The 21589-nt window shown below is 34.5% G+C and overlaps 2 protein-coding genes across 2 annotated transcripts; one reads left to right on the top strand and one right to left on the bottom strand.

The window, feature by feature from the left end:
• Window positions 1-1662: 1662 nt before the first annotated feature.
• Window positions 1663-10772, bottom strand: snx11 (sorting nexin 11). Its single transcript, XM_056469857.1, has 7 exons — window positions 10546-10772; window positions 9973-10027; window positions 9670-9756; window positions 8252-8352; window positions 7022-7117; window positions 6477-6701; window positions 1663-3662 (listed from the first exon to the last, which is right to left on the bottom strand). The coding sequence occupies exons 2-7, from the start codon at window positions 9994-9996 to the stop codon at window positions 2675-2677; spliced, it is 1521 nt and encodes a 506-aa protein (XP_056325832.1). The 5' UTR covers window positions 9997-10027; window positions 10546-10772; the 3' UTR covers window positions 1663-2674.
• A 2464-nt stretch (window positions 10773-13236) lies between these two features.
• On the top strand, window positions 13237-19852 carry LOC130238689 (tubby protein homolog). The gene is made up of 12 exons (XM_056469781.1): window positions 13237-13278; window positions 13521-13677; window positions 14883-15122; window positions 15202-15321; window positions 15462-15596; window positions 15668-15843; window positions 17064-17222; window positions 17319-17431; window positions 17510-17624; window positions 17798-17896; window positions 19301-19472; window positions 19563-19852. Exons 1-12 carry the CDS (start codon window positions 13237-13239, stop codon window positions 19694-19696), a joined length of 1662 nt encoding a protein of 553 aa, XP_056325756.1. The 3' UTR covers window positions 19697-19852.
• The last annotated feature ends 1737 nt before the right edge of the window (window positions 19853-21589 follow it).

Here is a 21589-nt window from a genome sequence, read left to right as displayed (position 1 = left end):
GACAGCAGCTGAAATCTCTCAGAAGTTATTCATCCTCTGCCCATCGTGGATGGAAATTGTCTATGCAAATCTTAAAATATGTTAATCTTAAATCTATATATTTTTGTGTATTCTGCCTGGTATAATGTATGCATTATTCTTTTTTTAATCACTGAACACTCATTTCAGTTCTTTGTTCTTTATTGGTTCGTTATTAGTAAACACACCAGTGAACCCAAACATACTGTACATACAGTGATGAACATCAGATGCTTGTCTTTCAAATGAATGTAAAAATAAAACATCACATTACAAATGGAGCCAACAGAGAAATTCTTCACAACTTAGAATAAAATGCAAAACTTCAACCTGTTAGAAACTAAAAATCCCTTCAAAACAAATAGATGCACTGAATTTGTTTGCATTCCTAATGTAAAAAAAAAAAAAACTAATGACACCTGTGTTTGATAAGATATCTTGTATGTTTCCCTTTTTTGTTCAAACCAACAAGCACGTCCCTTTTGAGGATATGTTTCATTTCCCGTATTAGTAATATAAGCAGCACTGTACCACATCACAGCACAATAGATTCAAACAGCCAACTTATTGCAACATTACATTAGGATGGGGAAAATTAAGCATATGACCATTGTCGAACCACAATTTGGACTGTCGTTTTTCCCCTTAGCTTTCCTTATGGAATTTAGTGTTATGAGCATAATTTAAACCATAAAGAAACATTTTATTCCACATAAAACGTGAACAACCACACTGAACAGATAATAGAATTTGAACAATATTATTATAATTGTGTTGATGGGATATTTCACCCAAGAATAACAATTGTTGTAATTTGCTTGCATGTCATTGCAGACTACTTCTGTGGTACACAAATGAAGGCATTTGAAGAATGTTTAACCCCTTAACTGTCACTTTTGGAGCACAGAGATGTGAAAAAGATGATTTAAAATAAATTAATTGTTGCGAAACACGTAGGTGCAAAGATTTAAGCTTGTCAGACTGTAGCTGAAGTGAAATTAATATTCAAAAAGTTAAATTAAACAAAATGATGTAAATTTAAGTTTATCAGAAAACAAGGATTTTAATATATAACATAAAATATGTATTTAGCAAAACCGGTTTTACCCTAAAATCAAAGCAAAATATTTCAACAAATTATATTCCAAATTCGAATCTGACATCTCGAAAAATTAGCTTCAGTAAGAGTTTGTTTGTAGGCAGTACCAAACATTGCCACCAGATGCATCCAGTTTCCAGTGACCATAAAAGGGCACCCGCTATTTCTGTCAATGGTTTGAGCAATCTTCACCATATTTATTTCATGTTTTTCACAGTACTTATAAAGTAGACATCTAATTCTAAAGTAGTATGGGCAGTTTGGCAGTGATTTGACTTCAGCCTAAAAAATTTGAAACCAGGTTGTGGAAACCAGGCGCAGCATCACAAAGTGAGAATATTTAATTTCCCCCCCACATTTAAAATGTGATTAAACCATTTTGTCTAAAAAAAAAAGAAAAATAGAATGGAATTTAAATAAAATAGAATTTATTTTTGTGATTATTGTTTACACGTAATATAGTAGCATATACGGCTGAACAATATACTGTATGCAAGTCACATTGCAGGATTATATTGTTTGTTAAAGATTCAAAGATAATATATTTACACAAAGATAACCATGTTATTTTACATTTGATTGTTCAATATCTGCACTCGAATACTGTTACATTCCCCAGAAAACCATAAAGCACTATTTAGTTCACTTTTATTCTTGCTCTATATGCTTGTAATTTATTATATGGAAACTGGAAATTCATAGCTTTTAAATGATATATAATTTGTCATGATTGCTTTGTTTAGACTAAAATACTACGGTTTAAAATATTGAATGGGTAAAAAAAGTGGTAAAATATGTATTCGGTAGTCTCCGACCTTTCCAACACTATTTAGTTTTCCATCATTGGTTTGGGATTCAATTGCAAAATAGTAAAGCAAACATAAGAATCCCAGTAGACAGTGAAAGTTAAGGGGTTAAACAGTTTTTGAAAGTTTTAAAACGGCATTAGACAGAAAAGCACGTTTATCCAAACATCTTGTGTTCATGTAAATGAGAACAGAATCATCTTTTTTTTTTTTTTTTTGGATGAATTGCACTTTAAATTACTGTAAAGCAAACATGTGCAAGTATCACTGAAGGGGGAAAAAGGAAGTGCCTTGGAAAGTGACAAATCAGTAAAAATTGTGTTGTGAAAATGCTGAAATAGATCAGCACATGTCATGGAGTAATCGTCACTTGACTGTAAAGTTGGTAAAATCATACTAAGATAAAGGTGCCATAGTGCTGCTCTCAGTACAGTTCCTCTTTTTCGCTACCATGGATTCATAACTATTTGTTTGCTTCCTGAATGGCACGCGAGCGAGTGCATTATCTCTTTGTTCACATTGTTTATAGGGGAAGAAAAATAAACTACAGTCGGTCTGATCATTCAGTGTATCTTCTGTAAACAGCCTGTAACTGAACACATCAATAGTAGATCAATGCAGAAAAAATGAGATGCATTCCTTTAGTTACATCTACTCATTCATTTAAATCCCATTTTAAATCAGTGTTGACTGAGGAACATCTGGAGGTGGGACCCTTTGAACACTATGGCTATACTAATGTTAATGGTAATTACTTGGCATCTAGCTGCTGGGTAGCGATGATGACCTGACTATCCGTCTCCTGACACTGAACAGAGTCCATCTCGATGGCTTTTAAAACAAGCGTGTTGACTTCAGCAGTATTTGCATCAAGGTTGCTGGTGGTTTCTGTCATGGGAGCAGCTTGTGTGCTAACTGCTTCCTCAATTCCCTCCAGTATTAAAATGCCACCGCTGGCTTGAAGGCATTTAGCATTGAGCTTGTTAGCCTCACCAACATGATCCTCATTCTCAGTCACGGCCTCTTCCTGGACTGCTCTGTAGTCTTCATCACTGATTCCATTCTCATGGATCGCATGGTTCTCTGTTAACTCTACTTGGAGTGCAACATCTTCCATTGTTGTAACTGCAGTTTCTGGCACATTCTCAGCGTCGTCTTCCTTGATAGCACTGAGATCTAGAGTTACTTCATTGTTTTGGATCCTTACTCTTGGATCTTCTTCATGAATGTTCTCATCAGGGGTTTGTCCTACAGTGATGTCCTCTTGATTTCCCTTCATTGCTTCATTCACATCATGAAGAGTTCCTCTCTCCATGACTTTATCTACTGAGGTAATGTCTACTAAATAGTCACCAAAAGACGGTTCTTGATCTAGATTATTTTCATTATGTTTTTCTTTTTGCAGAGGCTTGTCTTCAAGACTCCCGTCTATCTGTGGAGCAGGAGACTCGCAGTTGTACGTTTGTAGATCTTTGGTGTCCTTATCGAGTATTTCCGCATCTTCTGATTCAGTGGTTGCACTTTCTTCCTCCGTTTCTACAGAACCTTGAAAGTTTGGATGGACTTCAACTACTAGTTTAATGTAACTCTCTTCATCTTCAAGCTGATGTTCATGATCTGTTTTCAGTGCAGTCTGTTCTGTATCACTCAGTCTCGACTCTGAAGCGTCTATAAGTTCATTTGAAGGTCCACTAGATAAGGCTCCTGGACTTTGTAATGACGGAAGGTGAGCGACAGGGCTGTAAAGAGAAGTATAGCATTATGAGCAGGGTTTCTACTGGTTTCACCAAGTCAACTTGAAGACATTTTAAGACCATTATGAAATACATTTTAGACTTAAACATGCAGGAGTCTTTTTTTCTAATGACCATTAGTTGGTCTAGCCCAATATATTTTGACTTCTCCCATCAAAAAACACTAATTAGTTATTTCTTGGCCACATATTTTAAATAATGTGTCAAAAAAGCAAACTGTAGGTGTAGACAAAATATTTTGGTCAACATACATTTATCTGTTTTAAAAAAAGTGCTTTAAAAACTATAGTAAACTAAACGTATGCATATGTGTCAAGTCAGGGTCCTCATCATATATGGGCTTTAAATGCATTGAGAGCTTTTAATCAAATATTATTGTAAGGTAGATAATTAAACCATATTGGTAAATAGAGTTACAAATAGAGTTTTGCTAAAAGTTTTATTGAGATGGATTGTTGCTCATTGGATGGGTGTTTGTCCGACTGGGCAGCTTTACACGGACATGGGAAAATTAAGACTTGTTTAAAACAATTTAGGACATACAATATAATATTTCAGCGAAGTTAAGACTTTTTGAAATCTAAAAGATTGTAAGACCCCACGGACACCCTGTATGAGACAAGTGATTTTAATGTTAAAGCAGAGCTTTAGACTGTGACTAAATGGCCAGGTTGTGCAACATTTTTTCTGTTCAGCGCAACTAAATTTTGAGTTTTGACTGGTGCAACTACCAAACTGATGAGTGTTGGCTATTTTTGGAGCGTATGACAAACATTTCACAACACTTTTATATACTGGAACACTGTACAAAGATATGAACAAAGTCATGACAACAAATGTGTTATGCTACTTTACCTTATTTCAATAAGTTACTTTCTCATACGCACATGTACACAGTGACAGCACCTTATAACAATATACAATGCAATACTTTCTCTACACATCTGTACACTGCACTTTCTAACTTGTATATTTATAAAAAAATCTGTACATGCAATTCAACATCCAGAGCTTTTTGACTAATTGCATGTCTGTTTAATGTTTGTCGTATTTTTTTCTTATTTATTTTCTGTTGTCACTTGTCACTTTACGTACACTGGAAGCTTCTATAGCCAAAACAAATTCCTTGTGTGTGTAAGCACACTTGGCAATAAAACAGATTCTGATTAATCAGGTTTGATGTAATTTTTTTATCAGTGTCACTGAAGTAAGTTGAGATGACTAGCAAAGTTAGTTTGATTCAACTGACAAAAATGTAGGCAACTAGATTATTTTGTACAGTGAATGAAGCAGCACTACTTTTCAGAACCTCCTTATTTCACCCAAAAATGACATTTCTGTTATTATGTAGTCACCCTCACATCTTTCCAATTCACTGAGACTTTTGTTCATCTTCGAAACACAAATTAAAAACACTTGAAACACACCCTTATCCTCCATGGACAGCAAGTCTTAAGACATTTAAAGTCCAAAAAAGGAACCAAAAACATTGTCGAAACATTCCATGTGATTTCAATGGTTCAACTGTAATCATATGATGCTCCAAGAACAACTTTGCCTATGCCTTTTTGTCAGCTGAATCAGATCCCGGTGTGTGCTTACTGCGGGATATACGCAGCTTGCATGTTGTGCTGCTGACTCTAATAGCAATACGTTGCACTGACAGTGGTAAACGCGCACCCTATCACACAAAAATGTTGCTGGAGCTTCAAATGATTACAGTTAGAAATATTGACAATGTGTTTGGTTTCTTTTCTGAACTTTGAACATCTCTGAACCGTTACTGTCTTTAGAGAATGAGGCAGGTCTCAGATTTTTAGGGGTTTACATCTTTATTTTATAGGACAGTGGAGATGAAACAGGATTATATGGGGAGCAGAGATAAGGATAAACGATCGGTAAAGGACATGGAGCCGGGAATCGAACTCAGGTCGCCGTAAGCAGTGCTACCTCAGTGCTATATGTCGGCGCGCTTTACCACTAGGCTATGGGCGTCAACAGCTCTGATTTAATTTGTGTTCAGAAAATCATCGAAGGTCTCAGGGGATCGGAAAGTAAGGACATAACTGATATAAAAGTAATTGATAACAGAATGTTCATTGTTGTGTGAACAAACACTTTAAAATCACCATAAGTAATATTTACATATAAAACATATTTCCATATTTTCTGACCTCTTTCAGAAATTTCAATTGTATGGTGGTTAAACAATACTGGTAACAACACTGACTATAGCAGTAAGACATATATATTTAGGTCGTTCCATGATATAATGGCTTGAAATTATATTATAATAGAATACAAGATAAAGGCTCTAATTCTTTTTTTCAACTTTGCAAACATTTATCATGAATTGATTTTAGTAACACTTACCGGTGGAAAAAATAGAAAATTTATACAGAATAACGTTTTTATTTTAGCCATATCAGTTTATATTTATGTTTTATTCCTTTAAGCTACATATCACAGAAAGCATATCGTTTGTAGAGCTGTGGAGGAAAATCATTCTACAAATCTATTCTGCGATTTTTGCATTGATAATGAGTTTAGTCCGAAACACTTGGTGGTTGTACAGTTATTACCGTTCTTGGATGATGAAAAAATATTTACATTTATAAGTTACTGCTACTGTAACGTCAGTCAAAACATGTAACACTATTAATACTATAATGCTACCAAATCTGGTCTATTTGTAAAATGTGGCGGCACCAGTAACACTGCACTCAAAGGATTTTAGGAGCTATTTTACATTATTATATTTAGTTTTATTTTATGATCTTTAAACCAGTTTTTCTTTACCTTTCTACGGATTCATATGACACAGTGGTGGAGCATGATTCTTGGTCAGCGCCTCCTTCCTCCTGCACCCATCCACGATTGGAGGAAGCATAACTTAGAATGGCTTCAGTAACAGTGTAAGGGGTGTGACCCTGCACACAGTCTTCAATGTGCTTGACAGGAAGCTGAGTCTGCAGGAAAAGATGCAGCTGACTATCCGACAGGCACACTGTCATGTGCAGCACCCTGAACGGGAAGACGAAAACAATTAATCCGTGGAATTTCAAGCTACTTTTTAATTCTCATAATGTTAAAGCTTTGTGTATAGGCCCATTCACACTACACCAACAGTGGACAATCGCCAGATAACAACACGTCACCTCTCAGACATTCCATGATCAGACAAGTGCTGATTCAGCACATTCAGTTTGACGAAAACAAGCTCAGACAGAGAGTGGTAACACACTGGACAGCACCCAGCCGGTCTGTTGCCACCTGTTGGTGTGGTGTGAATTGAATTTAAGCAAATGCCAGCAAGACTATTGAAATAAATAACAAAAACGGACTTATCCAAGAAGCCCTGAAGACCCTTTCTCCTCCTTTCGATGAAGTCATCATTAATAAACGAGAAGATAGACTTTTTTGGCAGCTCAGGAACAGGCCTGTAAGAGATAGAGAAGCATTTTGAGTTTAAAAAGGTACTGCTTGATTTAAATTAGAAATTGAAATTATTTTTTAGTATGTATCATTAAAATGGAATTGCATCCAGGCTCTGCTACATGGCAGATCGATAACATTGCTTCTTATTGCAGTAACTGACCAATTTAATCAAGCATTTTGGATGAAACATAAACCATCGATGTGAGTGTGGTCATGTAAACAAGTTAACCCAGAACTAAATCTTTTAGATGCCTCAAAATAATCATCCTCATGTGACAGAAGCCCATACGAAACATGAAAAGCACCTTGTATCCTTGCATTCTTGTATAAAGACCCTCACTTATATTGTGACTTTTTTTTTTAACTTTACTATGTTAAATTAAATATTTTTCCACTTACAATGTGCAAATACAATAAAACACACATTATATAGAGTTACGGACCATTACTATTTTTTTCTTTAATTTATACGAGTATTTTTAATATCATTTGTATTTATTATTTGTTACCTTTGGTCTTCTCTCCAAACATTTCCACAGATGCATTAAGCTGTTCTCCTTTATGCTAGCAAGCTCATTAATGTACATAACATACACAGATCAACACAGCTACACTTTATTGTAGTCTAGTTTAGTTTATTACAGCTAGTCTATTACGCTAACTGCTCACAGCTTGTAAGCACTTAAAACTGACATTATTTGAGAATCTCTGCAAAGCAAAACTGAAAATGCTGTGGACCCCCCCCCCCCCCCCTCCCTGATGGCCCCACCCACTTATCTGGAAACTCCCACTTACTATTATGCAGAGTGCTTTGGATTTACATGCAATCAATGACCAAAGAAATTATATGAATATCTTCTCATCTAATGCGAATGTACAAGTCATAGCAATTTTATTCATATTTTAATGATCCAACTTGCATATCAAATAATATACAATGAGCAGGAGGTATGTTTCGATGTCACCACCAGGAAATAATACAATTTTAAATAAAGTCTTTTAAGTGTATCTTATTCACATGTCGGCTAATACATCTGCACAGACTGCAAACCAGTAAAACGGGATATTTCACTAATCAGATTTTTGATCAAATTGAGCATGGCTACAATGAGAACGAAGCATTAACAGGAACTTACACCAGACCAGCATTCTTCTGCAGTTTTTTCTTCAGCCACGCAAACTCGCTGTATCGCCGCCTCACACAGGATGTTTTGGCAGTGAATGCTTTGCTGTTTGTCTGATGACAGAAAGCAAGCATGAAACCAAATTCAGATCACTAGCATAGTTAACAAGACAAACTTCTGAATAAAAAAACAAGGTTTTTACATCTATAATAAAGACATTTATATCATAAAAGCCTGTTTATGCATCACGTCTTACATATCTGCCCATTTTGAGATTGTCAGTTATCGCTTGAAGTATTGTCATAAACCTTCAAACAAACTGAAGCCATGCTGATGTCCATCATTCAAATATTGTCATTTACAGCTTTTTTCATTCAATGACAACTAATTAGAATAACAAACAGCTTGAGATATTTTGATTGTAAATATTGATTTCATAAAGGCATAGTTCTAATTCGGTCATCATTTACTCACTTTCTTTACCCTTTCTGTTGTTTGAACACAAAAGATGTTTTAAAGAAAGCTGGAAACCTGTAATCATTGACTTCCAAAGTATTTGTTTTTCCACCAAAGGTTACGTGTTTTCAGCTTTCTTCAAAACATCTTCTTTAGTGTTCAACAGAAGAAAGAAACTCAGAGATTTGGAACCATTTGAAAGTAAGCAAATTCTAAGTACATTTTCATTTTTAACATTGTTATTGTATCATCTACAAATCAACTTTTTGCTGCAACTTTTTTGCTATTTTCTCCAAAATAATAAAGCTCTAATTGACAATATTTTCATTTTAAATACAGTGCTCAGCATATATGAGTACAGCCCTCACAAATCTATCTTTTAAATTCACATTTTTAATAGGAAGCTGTACAATATTATGTTTGTGCATATACAGTAGATTACTCAGTACTGAAGCCAAATCTGGAGCTTAGCTAACAAAATAACTTACATTAACGGTCCAAAAACAAGTACACCCAAATTTATGTCATAGAAAAATTTTTTAAAATTTTTTTAAAGAGGAAAAAAAAAATCAAGAGAAACAAACAATACACAATTTAGTTGAAAAATTTAAGTTTTTTTTTTTTTGCAATATTTTGCTCTTATTTAATTGTATTATCTTTCAATTTCTAAATATGTTTGGTGATTAAAATATTGTTTTAATAAATATATCTGTTAGATAAATCTTTTTGTTTAAATGCACCAAGATACATCCCCTATATTCACTGAGAAATTGATAAAAATATTCATTTTTAAAATAGGGTGTACTCAAATATTCTGAGCACTGTAAATACAAATTTTAAATCCAGAGAAACTGACCTTTGCTCAAATTGGCAAAAAAGAAATACTAAAAAGCTTTTGACTAAGAAACTTAAGTCACATTAGTAGATTGTAATCTTGATGTATTATTAGAAATCCTTGCAGCAAAAACACTCACATGAAGGAAAATCTTGAAGTCCACATATGAGTTCCACGACCCTTCATTCTGAACACGAGGATCCTGAACTCTCACAGCTATGAATTCCTATGTAGAAATTAAAGTTAAAAAACTAATTTCAAGTCTGCTACATGCAGATACTAGACATCTATGTAAATGTACACTTTTAAAAAGGCAATCCTGTGACCCATTACTATTTTGCACTTTCAATCAACAGTTTTTCCTTTTAAACAAACTATGTAATAATGCTGCGTCATTGCTCATTACAAAGCCAAACATCTAAGTATAAGAACGAAATCTTACATCTTGCTCTTGACTTTTGCTCATCCTGCCAGAGGAAACACGGCACAATGGACATCTGTGGAATAAAACAGTGACTGTCACATGAGTCATCAACCACAACAAACAGAAAAACACTGCATGTTCTGTCATGCCTTTTTAACTCACGTTATTTTGTTTTTGGGTTTCCATAATTTGAGAAAAGCAAGTATCTTCACAATTCCATAATGAGAGAAATCAACAGACTCCTCAGCCCTGATACTATCAGCTCTCCAATACATCACAAAATGCTTAGAGTATCTAGGATAACGTTACAAAATTCTCCTGACTCGCGTTTTTACCACTGTGGTAAACCATCTGCTCCTCCTCTTCCTCTAAACACCGATTAATCATGATTATTTGTCAATTCTGTGGTCAATAATGTGATTTACGCGTGAACACATCAGCCAACGAAACTAAACACGCTAGCAATCATGTGTAGGAGAAACACTTAGCATTCGTGTATGTGATCTGCCACCGCGCTTGTTACTAAAGAGAATACTTATAAAATATATTTCCTGCTTCACTTATATGTGCGTTATTAAGTCTGATACTTACTGTAGTAGTACTCTCAGCTCCAGGTTGAATTTCTGCTAGCGCTCATGGATACTACCTCAAATAAACAAAGTAAAAGGAGTATCTTCATCCCATCCGGGCGTAATAAATTTAAGATGTTTCTGAAATGCCACTTCGACTGTCTCACTTACAAAGGCAAAATAGATAAGAACTGTTAAAAACACGTCGAGACATAATTCAGAGTAAGCAAGTCACGTGACCAGTTTCATTTTTCTTCAGCTGTAGGTGAAAACAGGCCGAAATGAGACGCTGCCATCTAGTGTACAGGTTATTTGTCTTCGGTTTGTGGTTTGTTTACTATGCGGACATGTTGAATGTGCGGTACAAAGGTATCGCCTTCCGAGGGGCATTTTAGGAGTAAAAAAATCGTGTCATTCCAAACCGAAGTGCCCAAAACTGGCCACTCCGAAGCAGGACCGGATTTAGTGATTTTTTGGGGTCCTACACTGTACAAAAAATCCTGGTTGCCTTAATTTTTTAAGCTGAATTGAATGAACCTTATGAGTCCATTGAACTTATATTGTTAAACTGACCTAAAACTGATTGCATAACTTATAAAATTAAGTTAGAATATAATTAATTAATTTATACAGTTTAAGCAATTCCAGCCAAGGGTCCCAAAAGTTCTAAAATGCACATTTTGTACTTTGTTTTTATTTATTTTTTTTATTTTATTTTGCTGTTTTTTTATATCTTTCGATCTCCTTTTCTACATTTTATCTTAATGCAAAATAATAATAAAATGTAAAGCACCTTGTAAAAACTTTTGAAACGATTTGTTCTCTTAAGATGAATTCACAACAATCAACTAACTAAAAACAATAAATTAACCATTTTGTTTTAAGTACTAAATCTTTACAGATTTGACTGCTGGACTGGTTCATCGTGATTGAAGGTGGACGACACATTTGCTCAGATGTAATAATTATGTTCAAATGAAATTTTTTAGATCCTCACCATACAAAATATAATAGAAAACAATTTAATATATAAATATAGGTTGTTTTGTACTTCTAGGTATTTATTTGGGTGACCTCAGATTTCCTGGGGCCTTAGGCGGCCGCTTACCATGCTTATTGGTTAAATCCGCCCCTGCTCCGAAGGGCCCTTAAATAAAGGAGTTTTAAAAATACAACTGATGGACATTTCGGGAAATTATTCTTTGAGCAGGAAAGCTGTTTGGTGTACGGCACTCAATTCGGAAGTGTGCATCCCTATGTTTTCAGTTAATCCTTTCAGAAGGACCCTCCGAAGGGAGAAAGGATTAGGGCATAGGGATTGACCCCTTAACGTTGTTTTTTTTTCATATATGTATATGTGAAAGAACATTCAAAACACCAGTCAAAAATTAGCCTAAAAATAAAACAGTAATACAATTCTAAATAGCAATGTTTTGCAATAGCAACTAATTTTGATGATATAAATAATTAATACAGATCAAACTAATAATTGTACAGTATTTTAATGTTCCTGGGCAGCTGTTTCGCTTTCTATGTTTTAGAAAAACAGGCAGTTATGCATCAGTCTATGTACATATAATAGCCCACTAAAGCAAACAAAACAGGCCGACTACATTTCGAAATACATCAATATGAACTGTTTATCTTTTCCCTTAGAAGACAAGCTTTTTTTTAAACTGCATTAAAGCAAGAAGTCGTTTCAGTTGTAAACCACTGGAAAAAAAACATACTTTAAAAAAGTTCAACAATAACATGGTTTGTATTAAAGGTTTTTGGAAAAGTCTGAATATGCAAATGAGGTATAATCTAATTAAATATTCATATATTATGAAAAAAAAGGAAAATTGTACAAAATCAGGCTTACAATACTTTTAGTATTTATCAGGCTAATAATACTGTAGAATTTTGTTGATATTTTAGAGAGTTTAAACAACAAATAATGCTTATGATATGTTTTATTTGGCAAATGTGTATGATAAAGATATATTTACTAGAAATCAATTCAGAAGATTCCATATTTCAAATCAAATTAAAGTTCTGCTATAAGTAAATTTCAAGTGAAGAGTTCTGGCTCAGTGCATGAGGGAAAAATGTTTTGAGGAAAAATTCTTGTACTTGAAATATACAGACTCAAATAGATGATAATAATAATATGAAAGAATAAATAAATGATCACTTAAATGTGCAATTTGGAACCACAATAGGTCCAAATCTCAAAATAAAGATAATAATCAAGAAGAAGAGGCTTCTTTTATATCCTTATATACTGTAACTCTTTGTATATTTTGCACAACTGAATTCTTGGAATAAAAGAATCTTGCACAAAAAGATTATTTCTGTTGGAAAAATGCAGAAATACATACCAATTTTTGTATTATACAAACAATAGCATGTAACATTTAGAACTTTGGAGTCATAAATAGCATCTGATGTCAGTGATGATGAAGGATCCATTCTAAATGGCGTCTCAGTGGAGCGTTGAGTGTAAGAACTTTATCCTCTATAATCTTCTTTAGCTTCTGTTGCTCGCAGGTGGGGATGTCAGATGGAGCCACAGAGACAAACGGGGAGAAACAGTGCCTTTCATTCGATAGCTTGATTTGAGCATGTATTCTGAACGGTGAGCTTAGGACAATAACAAAATAGCAGATCAATAGTATGAATTATTTATTAATGCTAAAATGTTGATAATTATATTTTTCCAGCTAAAGAAATGGAGGATGCAGAGGTACGACAGCAGAAGCTGGACAATCAGGTAAGATTTTTAAAAATGAGTATATTTTGATTAGACATTTTCTCAAATAATACATTTGTTTGAAAGTTATATAAATAAAATGCATTTTGATTATTATTATATTAGGTTACTTCATGTTTAAAGCATAGAATCAATGCACAATTAATGTTGTGGAGAAATTTATCTATACTGATGCCATTATACTGTGATTGTAATGCATAACTGGATGTGTAACATAGCTCATATCGTGTCAACTCTCATAGCGTTCACTTTTAATCAAGAAACAACAAAGACGAAGGGCAGATGCCCGGATGGTTACAGCGAATCCTGACATCCGTTCCAAGACACGCAAACAGAAAGCTGAGTGTGACGATACTGCTTTATTGATAAGCCAATCTCAAAGCAACACTTCCCTCAATGGTTTGTACACACTTACATTATATAAACCAGAACCTCATTGCTAACATATTAACATCAATCTGTCAATCAATCTACATTCAACAAAATTATAAACGCAACACTTTTGTTATTGCTCCCATTTTTCATGAGCTCAAAGATTTTTCTTTGTACACAAGGCCTATTTCTCTCAAATATTGTTCACACATTTGTCTAAATCTGTGATACTGAGCGCTTCTTCTTTGTCGAGTCAATCGATCAACCCCACAGGTATGACAAGATTATGATCGATATATTCAATCCATGTCAACAGATTTGTTGAACATTCCTGCAATCAGTAGGATCTCTCCCTCAAAAATTGTGACATCTGTGGTATTGTGCTGTGTAGAACTGCACAATTTAGAGTGGCCTTTTATTGTGGCCAACCTAAGGCACACCTGTGCAATAATCATGCTGTGTAATCAGCATCTGGATATGCCACACATGTCAGGAAGTGATGAGAAGTTTGGATCTTTTCCACAAACTGGATCTCTTGGACAGTTCATCTCAATGAACCGGTTAAAAAAAAACTACAATGTAATCACGTCATCCATGATGACATAATCAATCCTCCCATGTTAGGACTCAACATATCTAAAAATATGTAGTCAGCAATAATAATTTCAGTCAGTTAAAACATCACCATGATCTGAAAAGTTTCTTACAATTAAGTTTTGCAGCCTAAATGGAGCTTGACTGACTTACTATTTTAATTCCATTATGATTTTATGTTATGAACTAAACTTATGTTTCGCCAGATCCTCTTAGTCTTCGGTTTCTGTTTTTCTGTTTTTACAACAGCTTAGTTAGTCGTCCAAGTTCAGTTGAGACTGTGCTATGAGACTGTGTCAGTCACAACAGGCTGTGATGCACTGTTTGTGTTTGGTTCACCACCTGCTGAATCACGCATATGCAGTATTACCAGTTCAACTGTTCTCACATCTGATCTCAGCGTACTGTTCTAGTAACTGAACAACTCAGGAAATTGGTCTATTTAGGTGAACTGGTTCATTTAGAAGATCCAGTTAAAGACAATTAGTTTGCAGTTGGCCAGCACTTTAGTGAGGTGGATGGATTAAGCACTCACTGACACAGATTTAGAACATATTTGAGACAAATAGGCCTTTTGTGTGCATAGAAATTGTCTATGTGTCTGTGTCTTCATCTGTGTCTGTCTTTTTTATTATCAGACACACAACCTGAGCATATTTATGAAAACACAGTGGAAGAGATTTGTTTGGGAGAACTGAGTGTTTCATCCAGGACAGAAGAGGCATCAGAGGAAATCGCTCAGCCTGTCCCGATCATCGTTAAGAAAATTGATCTAGAGATCAGCCCACAGCACAGTACTACAAGCACTTTAGGCACAGACGGCCAGGCAGATGGAAAGAAAACAAAGAAGAAGGGTGTGAAAAAGGGACAAACTAAACGTAAGTGGGTTTTTTTCTGTTTTCAATCTCACCTGTTGTGTCTGCCTTAGTTTGATGAGTCTATTTTGTTGAATTTCAGTACTTGAACCAAAAGCTGCGCTGGAGGTGGAGGAAAATGAAAAGAAAGAGAAGAAATCTGTAAAGAAGAAGGAAAAGACAAATGGAACTAAAGAGAGAGCAAAGACAGGGGAACAGTCCTGTAAGTTTACCGGAGATGTGTGTCTATTGTTAAGCTTGACACAAGTTAAAGGCCATTTCCTGCAGCGCAGCTATTCATAAATAGGAAATAATTGGACATTGGCATTGTTAACATTCCGATTTGTGTATTTTTCCTCCTAGCAGTTCAGACTGATTCAGTTGTGGATTTCTCCATTAATGAAGAGAAAAAACCTGAATCAGAAAGTGAGGATGAAGGAAAAGACTGGTCAAAGAGCCCCGTTCCTCCTACACCAAAGAAAAAACAAATGAAGCCAAGTAAATAAATAAAAAAAGAATTTGTCAACAATAGTGGCCTGATTGGTAAAATGCTGCTTCTGTCATTGTAGTGAGATGTCATCTCAGTGACAGTGAAGAAGACATCGAGGAGAAGGACAAGAAGAAGGAAGCTAAAAAAACACCAAAGAAGTCTAAAAAAGCTGCAAAAAATGATAACAGTCTTGCCTCTTTGAACTCCAACTATAAGGAGCACTCTTCTGACAGCGATTCTTTGGACATGGGAAAAGTGAGTGTAAATTCTAAAACTTAGTTTATAATTATTTTGTTATTATATTGTTTTATACACATGCACATTATTGGCTATGGTCATTTGTAAATGTAATGTGGCTTATTTCATTTGTCATCCACTTCCAGTGTCTTCCACTTCAAGTCAATTCTAGCTTTAAAAAAACGATTTATTTTGCTGCTTGTCTTAATTGTAAGCGTAACATTCACATGTTTGTGTATGTAAAATACTACATGATAGTGTAAATAATATTCATCATTTTGAAGTGGAAGCATGCATTTTCTTTTTTTAGTACAAGCATAAAAAAAGAGTGATTAAATTGTATTTTTAAATCGGTTGGGGATCACCTCCACTCACAGATTCTTTAAATACCTTCAATAAGGTGTGGTGCCTCTTTTAAGATTACTTGCTGGCTAACATTTCTATACTTATATTGAAAATTTTTATTCATGCCTTTTTAATTTATTGATTATTTTATTTTATTTTATTTTATTTTATTTTATTTTATTTTATTTTATTTTATTTTATTTTATTTTATTTTATTTTCCTCCTTTGGGAACTTTTGTTGAGTTTGCTGAGTGAGGGAAGTGTTTACTGGGGCAGTGTTAGTATTTAGTATTTAACTTAAGTATAAAATCTATATTGTAATTTGCTGAATTGATGTTCCATGCAGAAAATATATTAAAGAAATTTTAATTAGTATAAATAACACGTCTGGCTATATGCACAACTGTTTTTAAGCCACTGATAAACTTCCGGTGAAAGGTTAATGTGACTTTTTTCAATTTCTTGAGCTTCCTTTAATAGCTTCAATGTTGTAATTGAATTAAAAAATAATTAATTAAATAGACTTTAGCATTAATTTAGTTGTTCAAGCGTAAAATGAGATGAAAGACAGTTTAAATGCAAGTGCCACCAGGAGCAGCAGTTGAGCGCAAATACTCCATTGAAAATACTGTGGTAAACTTTATATCGTAAAGTTTATATTGTATCTCAGTCAGACAGTGAAGGTCATTATTTAAAAAAAATAAACATATCTCAAACTTGGTTTAACAGGTCACCGAAGCGATTGAGTTGGCTTATTGAACATGAAAAGTCTGTGTGCATACCCCATTAAAGTACATTTATTAATATTGTATAGAAATGCAATTATGTTACATAAATGTTGATTGATTATTTATTCATATTCTAAATATTCATATATGTCTTGTTTTGTCCAGTCGTCTCCAATGTCTTTGGAGGATCTGGAACAGTTTGCCATGCGTCCTGCTCCAAGGGACGTGACCATTCAGTGCAGGATCACCAGAGACAGGAGAGGAGTGGAGAAAGGGATCTACCCCACTTATTACCTCCACATGGAAAAGGAGGATGGGAAACGGGTTAGCAGAAGTGTTAATAGTGAAGTATTTGAAAAGCAATTTTCCTTAATCTCTTAACACAGTATTACTCTCTTGTCCATTGTTTGGAATGGGCAGGTCTTTCTGATGGCTGGCAGGAAAAGAAAGAAGTGCAAAACGTCCAATTATTTGATATCAGTCGATCCTACAGATTTATCCAGGGATACTGACAGCTACATTGGCAAATTAAGGTTTGTGCCATAGCAGTGACACCTCACAAATCGTTATGTTTGTGATAAAAATCCTTAAAATGTGGTTTGTCTCCTCAGGTCAAATGTCTTGGGGACTAAGTTCACTGTGTTTGATAATGGTGAAAATCCTGAAAGGAAACCATTTATTAAAGAAACGGATACACTGCGACAAGAGCTGGCGGCAATATGTTATGTAAGATGCTCGTTGTGTGTGTTAGATAAAGTCTACGGTAGTTTTCAATTGGATTAAATTGTATTTGGTTGGATATTGTATTTAGTTGTACTTTGTATTTGTATTAACCATACAGTAATTATATATGGTTGTTTTGATTGTAAAATTCTTACTTTTTCTTTAACATCACACAGGAAAAAAATGTTCTGGGTTTCAAAGGTCCCCGCAAAATGACAGTAGTCATTCCTGGTATGCACGAGAATGATGAGAGAGTCATTATTCAACCAAAAAATGTAAGTTGTTCATATGTTACTAATGGTTTGATGATCATTAATATAATATTTTATTTGGATAATCATGGAAAGATTTAATTTCAAATGTTTTAAAAATATCTTATTGTTTGCAAGGCTGCATTTAATTGGTCAAAATGCTATGCAATGCCACAGAACTATTGTGAAATATTATTAAAGTTTCATAAACAGTTGAAGAATTATCAGCCCCCTTTGATTTTTTTTCTTCTTTTTAAAATATTTCCCTAATGATGTTTAACAGAGCAAGGACATTTTCACAGTATGTGTGATAATATTTTTTCTTCTGGAGAAAGTCTTTTTTTGTTTTATTTCGGCTAGAAGAAAAGCAGTTTTACGTTTTTTTAAACCCCATTTTAAGGTCAAAATTATTAGCCCCTTTAAGCCAATTTTTTCTACAGAACAAACCATCGTTATACAATATCTTGCCTAATTACCCTAACCTGCCTAGTTAACCTAATTAACCCAGTTAAGCCTTTAAATGTCACTTTAAGCTATATAGAGGTGAAAATATCTAGTAAAATATTATTTACTGTCATCAAGGCAAAGATAAAATAAATCAGTTATTAGAAATGAGTTATTAAAACTATTATGTTTAGAAATGTGTTGAAAAAAAAATCTTCTCACCGGTAAACAGAAATTAGGGAAAAAAATAAACAGGGGGCTAATAATTCTGACTTCAACAGTATATATATATATAAATATATTTATTTATAAATGTTCTTTGATTAAAAGAGTGGTCAAAGAACAGCAATTATTCGTTTTTTTTATTCACAACATCATAAATTAAATCAATAATTGATTATATTTAATGTCACTTTTGATTAATTTAATGAATCTTTGCCAAAAAAATTTATATTTTAAAGTATACATTTTATTCTAAATATCCCTACACTTTTAAAGAGTAGTGTATAAGTATGATATTCTGAAATTTTCAGTCCCTCCAAAATATTGCAGGTTCATTTGTTATTAATATCACTATTTATTATATTAATAAAATTTATTATAATATTAATGAATTGGCGTCACGGTGGCGCAGTGGGTAACACGATCGCCTCACAGCAAAAAGGTCGTTGGTTTGAGCCCCGGCTGGGTCAGTTGGCATTTCTGTGTGGAGTTTGCTTGATTTTGTGATGCCTTTTCTCAACACGTTTGATATTATTTGCTTCAATTTTTGTCCGTTTGATGTGAAAATACAGACAAACCTTGTAAAATGTCAAAAAATGATCTCAAGAACCATTGGACTCGCAAAATCATGGAGGGACTGAATATTTATAAATTTAGAAATATCAAATACATTATTTCTTCTTATGAGTTTGATTCACTACTGATTCATTTGTATGTACAGCATACTGTATTAATAATGAACATCTACTTTGCATGTTCCAGGAGCTGGAGTCTCTGCTCACCCGATACGAGAACGGTAACAAAGAGAATCTTGTCACTCTAGTCAATAAATCACCCAGCTGGAATGAGCAAACTCAGTCGTATGTGCTCAATTTCCATGGCCGAGTTACTCAGGCATCTGTTAAAAACTTTCAGATTGTCCATCCAGATAATGGTATGTGTTTTTAGTCGCAAATCACATAACATACAACAATATTACAGTTCCCAGTTGTGATTTATTTTGTGGATCAATATCTCTCCCCAGTGGACTACATCGTGATGCAGTTTGGCCGGGTTGCAGACGATGTGTTTTCCATGGACTACAGCTTTCCCATGTGTGCTCTACAGGCATTTGCTATCACACTATCCTCGTTTGATGGCAAACTAGCATGTGAATAAGTTTGTTCATGTGTATAATCTGTTCTAATGAAAAAGGGAAACTGCAGTATTTTATGTTAAACAGTCAGGAATGAAAGACGTTTAGGTTTGTATTATTATTCGCAAATGATGGCAGTAGAGTATCAATGTGCTTCTCTTATTTTGTTCGTATATATTCTGTGGTTAATTTGCTGATTTGAACTATGACTGTTTTATAAACAAATATATTATGCCATATTATTTTTCTTTGTTTGTTTACATGAGAAAAAAATTACTTTTCTTGTTAATTAAAAAGTTATATAAAGCAAACATGGAATATTATCCTTCATAAGGTTACATTCTTAAAGGGATAGTTCATCCAAAAATGAGAATTCTGTAATCACTGTGTGTGTTTCTGTTTACATGCACAAAATAAGCGCAGAGCTATCAAAAATCTGATTGTTTGGTTGGTCTGTGGTCTGTGTTTACATGCTAATCAGTAAACTAGCTATGCAACATTTTCTTCCAAGATGTTGTTCAACATGGTACTTTGAAAGACCTTTCATTTTAAGGCTCTGGGGAAACGAAAAGCTTTTTTATGTCATCACTGTGAAACTTCAGTTTTGGTTCTTCCGATCAAATGTATTTTTAGGATTATTTTCCAGCTTTCATTTTTCTTTATTTCTTTTCACAATAACTGGTCTGATATCCTTTATAACTCGCAATTCTGACTTCAAATCTCAGGGGCTTTTACTGCCCCTACTGAGTGATGCACCTGTGTATATGTAAGCCAGTTTACGCCTCTGGGTACATTTTTTTTTAAATAGTTATTGCATCTTAGAATTGTAATAATAATTCCTTACATTTATTTAGCACTTTTCTGGACACTCAAAGCGCTTAACGCATTTTTTTTGGGTGAGGAAATCTCCTCATCCACCACCATGCGCCAGACCGCACACCAGCTGATTAGTGGAGTGGAGACCAATGATGCCATGATGGACAGAGGTCAGTGCGCAAATTTGGCCAGGATGCCAAGGTAAACCCCTACTCTTTTTCAAAGGACATCCTGGGATTTTTAACGACCACAGAGAGCATCTCATCCGAAAGACAGCGCTCACTGACAGTATAGAGTCCCCATTAATTTACTGGGGCGTTAGGAGCCACACAGACCGCAGGTTGAGCACCCCCTGCTGGTCCCACTAACATCACCTCCGGCAATAGCCTACAGCAGGGGTCACCAATCTCGGTCCTGGAGGGCCGGTGTCCCTGCAGGGTTTAGCTCCAACTTGCCTCAAAACACCTGGCTGGATGTTTCAAGTATACCAAGTAAGACCTTGATTAGCTCATTCAGGTGTGTTTGATTAGGGTTGGAGCTAAAATCTGCAGGACACCGGCCCTCCAGGAACAAGTTTGGTGACCCCTGGCCTACAGTATTTTCACATGTGGTCTCCCATCCAGGAACTGACCTGCTTAGCTTCAGTGGGCAACCATGTAAGAGTTGCAAAGGGCTAGCTGGCAATGCTAATTAATTATAACTCTGAATTGTGACGTATATCTCAGAAATCTGTCTTTATATCACACAATAGCAACTTTATCTTAGAATTCTAACATAACCCTTAATTGTGACGTATATCTAAGAATTGTGACTTTATAACTCTGAATTGTTGCTTTATCTCAGAATCCTGAGTTTATAACTTTATTGTGACTTTATGTCTCAGAATTGTGACTTTATAACTCTGAATAGACTGAATTCTGACTTTATTACTCTGTATTGTGACTTTATATCTCAGAATTGTGACTTTATAACTCAGAATTGTGACTTTATCTCAAAATTCTCAATTTATAACTCTGAATTGAAGTATATCTGAAAATTCTGTCTTTATATCACACAATTGCGACTTTATATCTCAGAATTCTGACATAACTCGTAATTGG

Source organism: Danio aesculapii, chromosome 12, assembly GCF_903798145.1.
Source record: "Danio aesculapii chromosome 12, fDanAes4.1, whole genome shotgun sequence".
Taxonomy (NCBI): Eukaryota; Metazoa; Chordata; class Actinopteri; order Cypriniformes; family Danionidae; genus Danio; species Danio aesculapii.
Note: the sequence above shows the minus strand (reverse complement) of the source record. Positions and strands in the feature narration are given on the sequence as shown.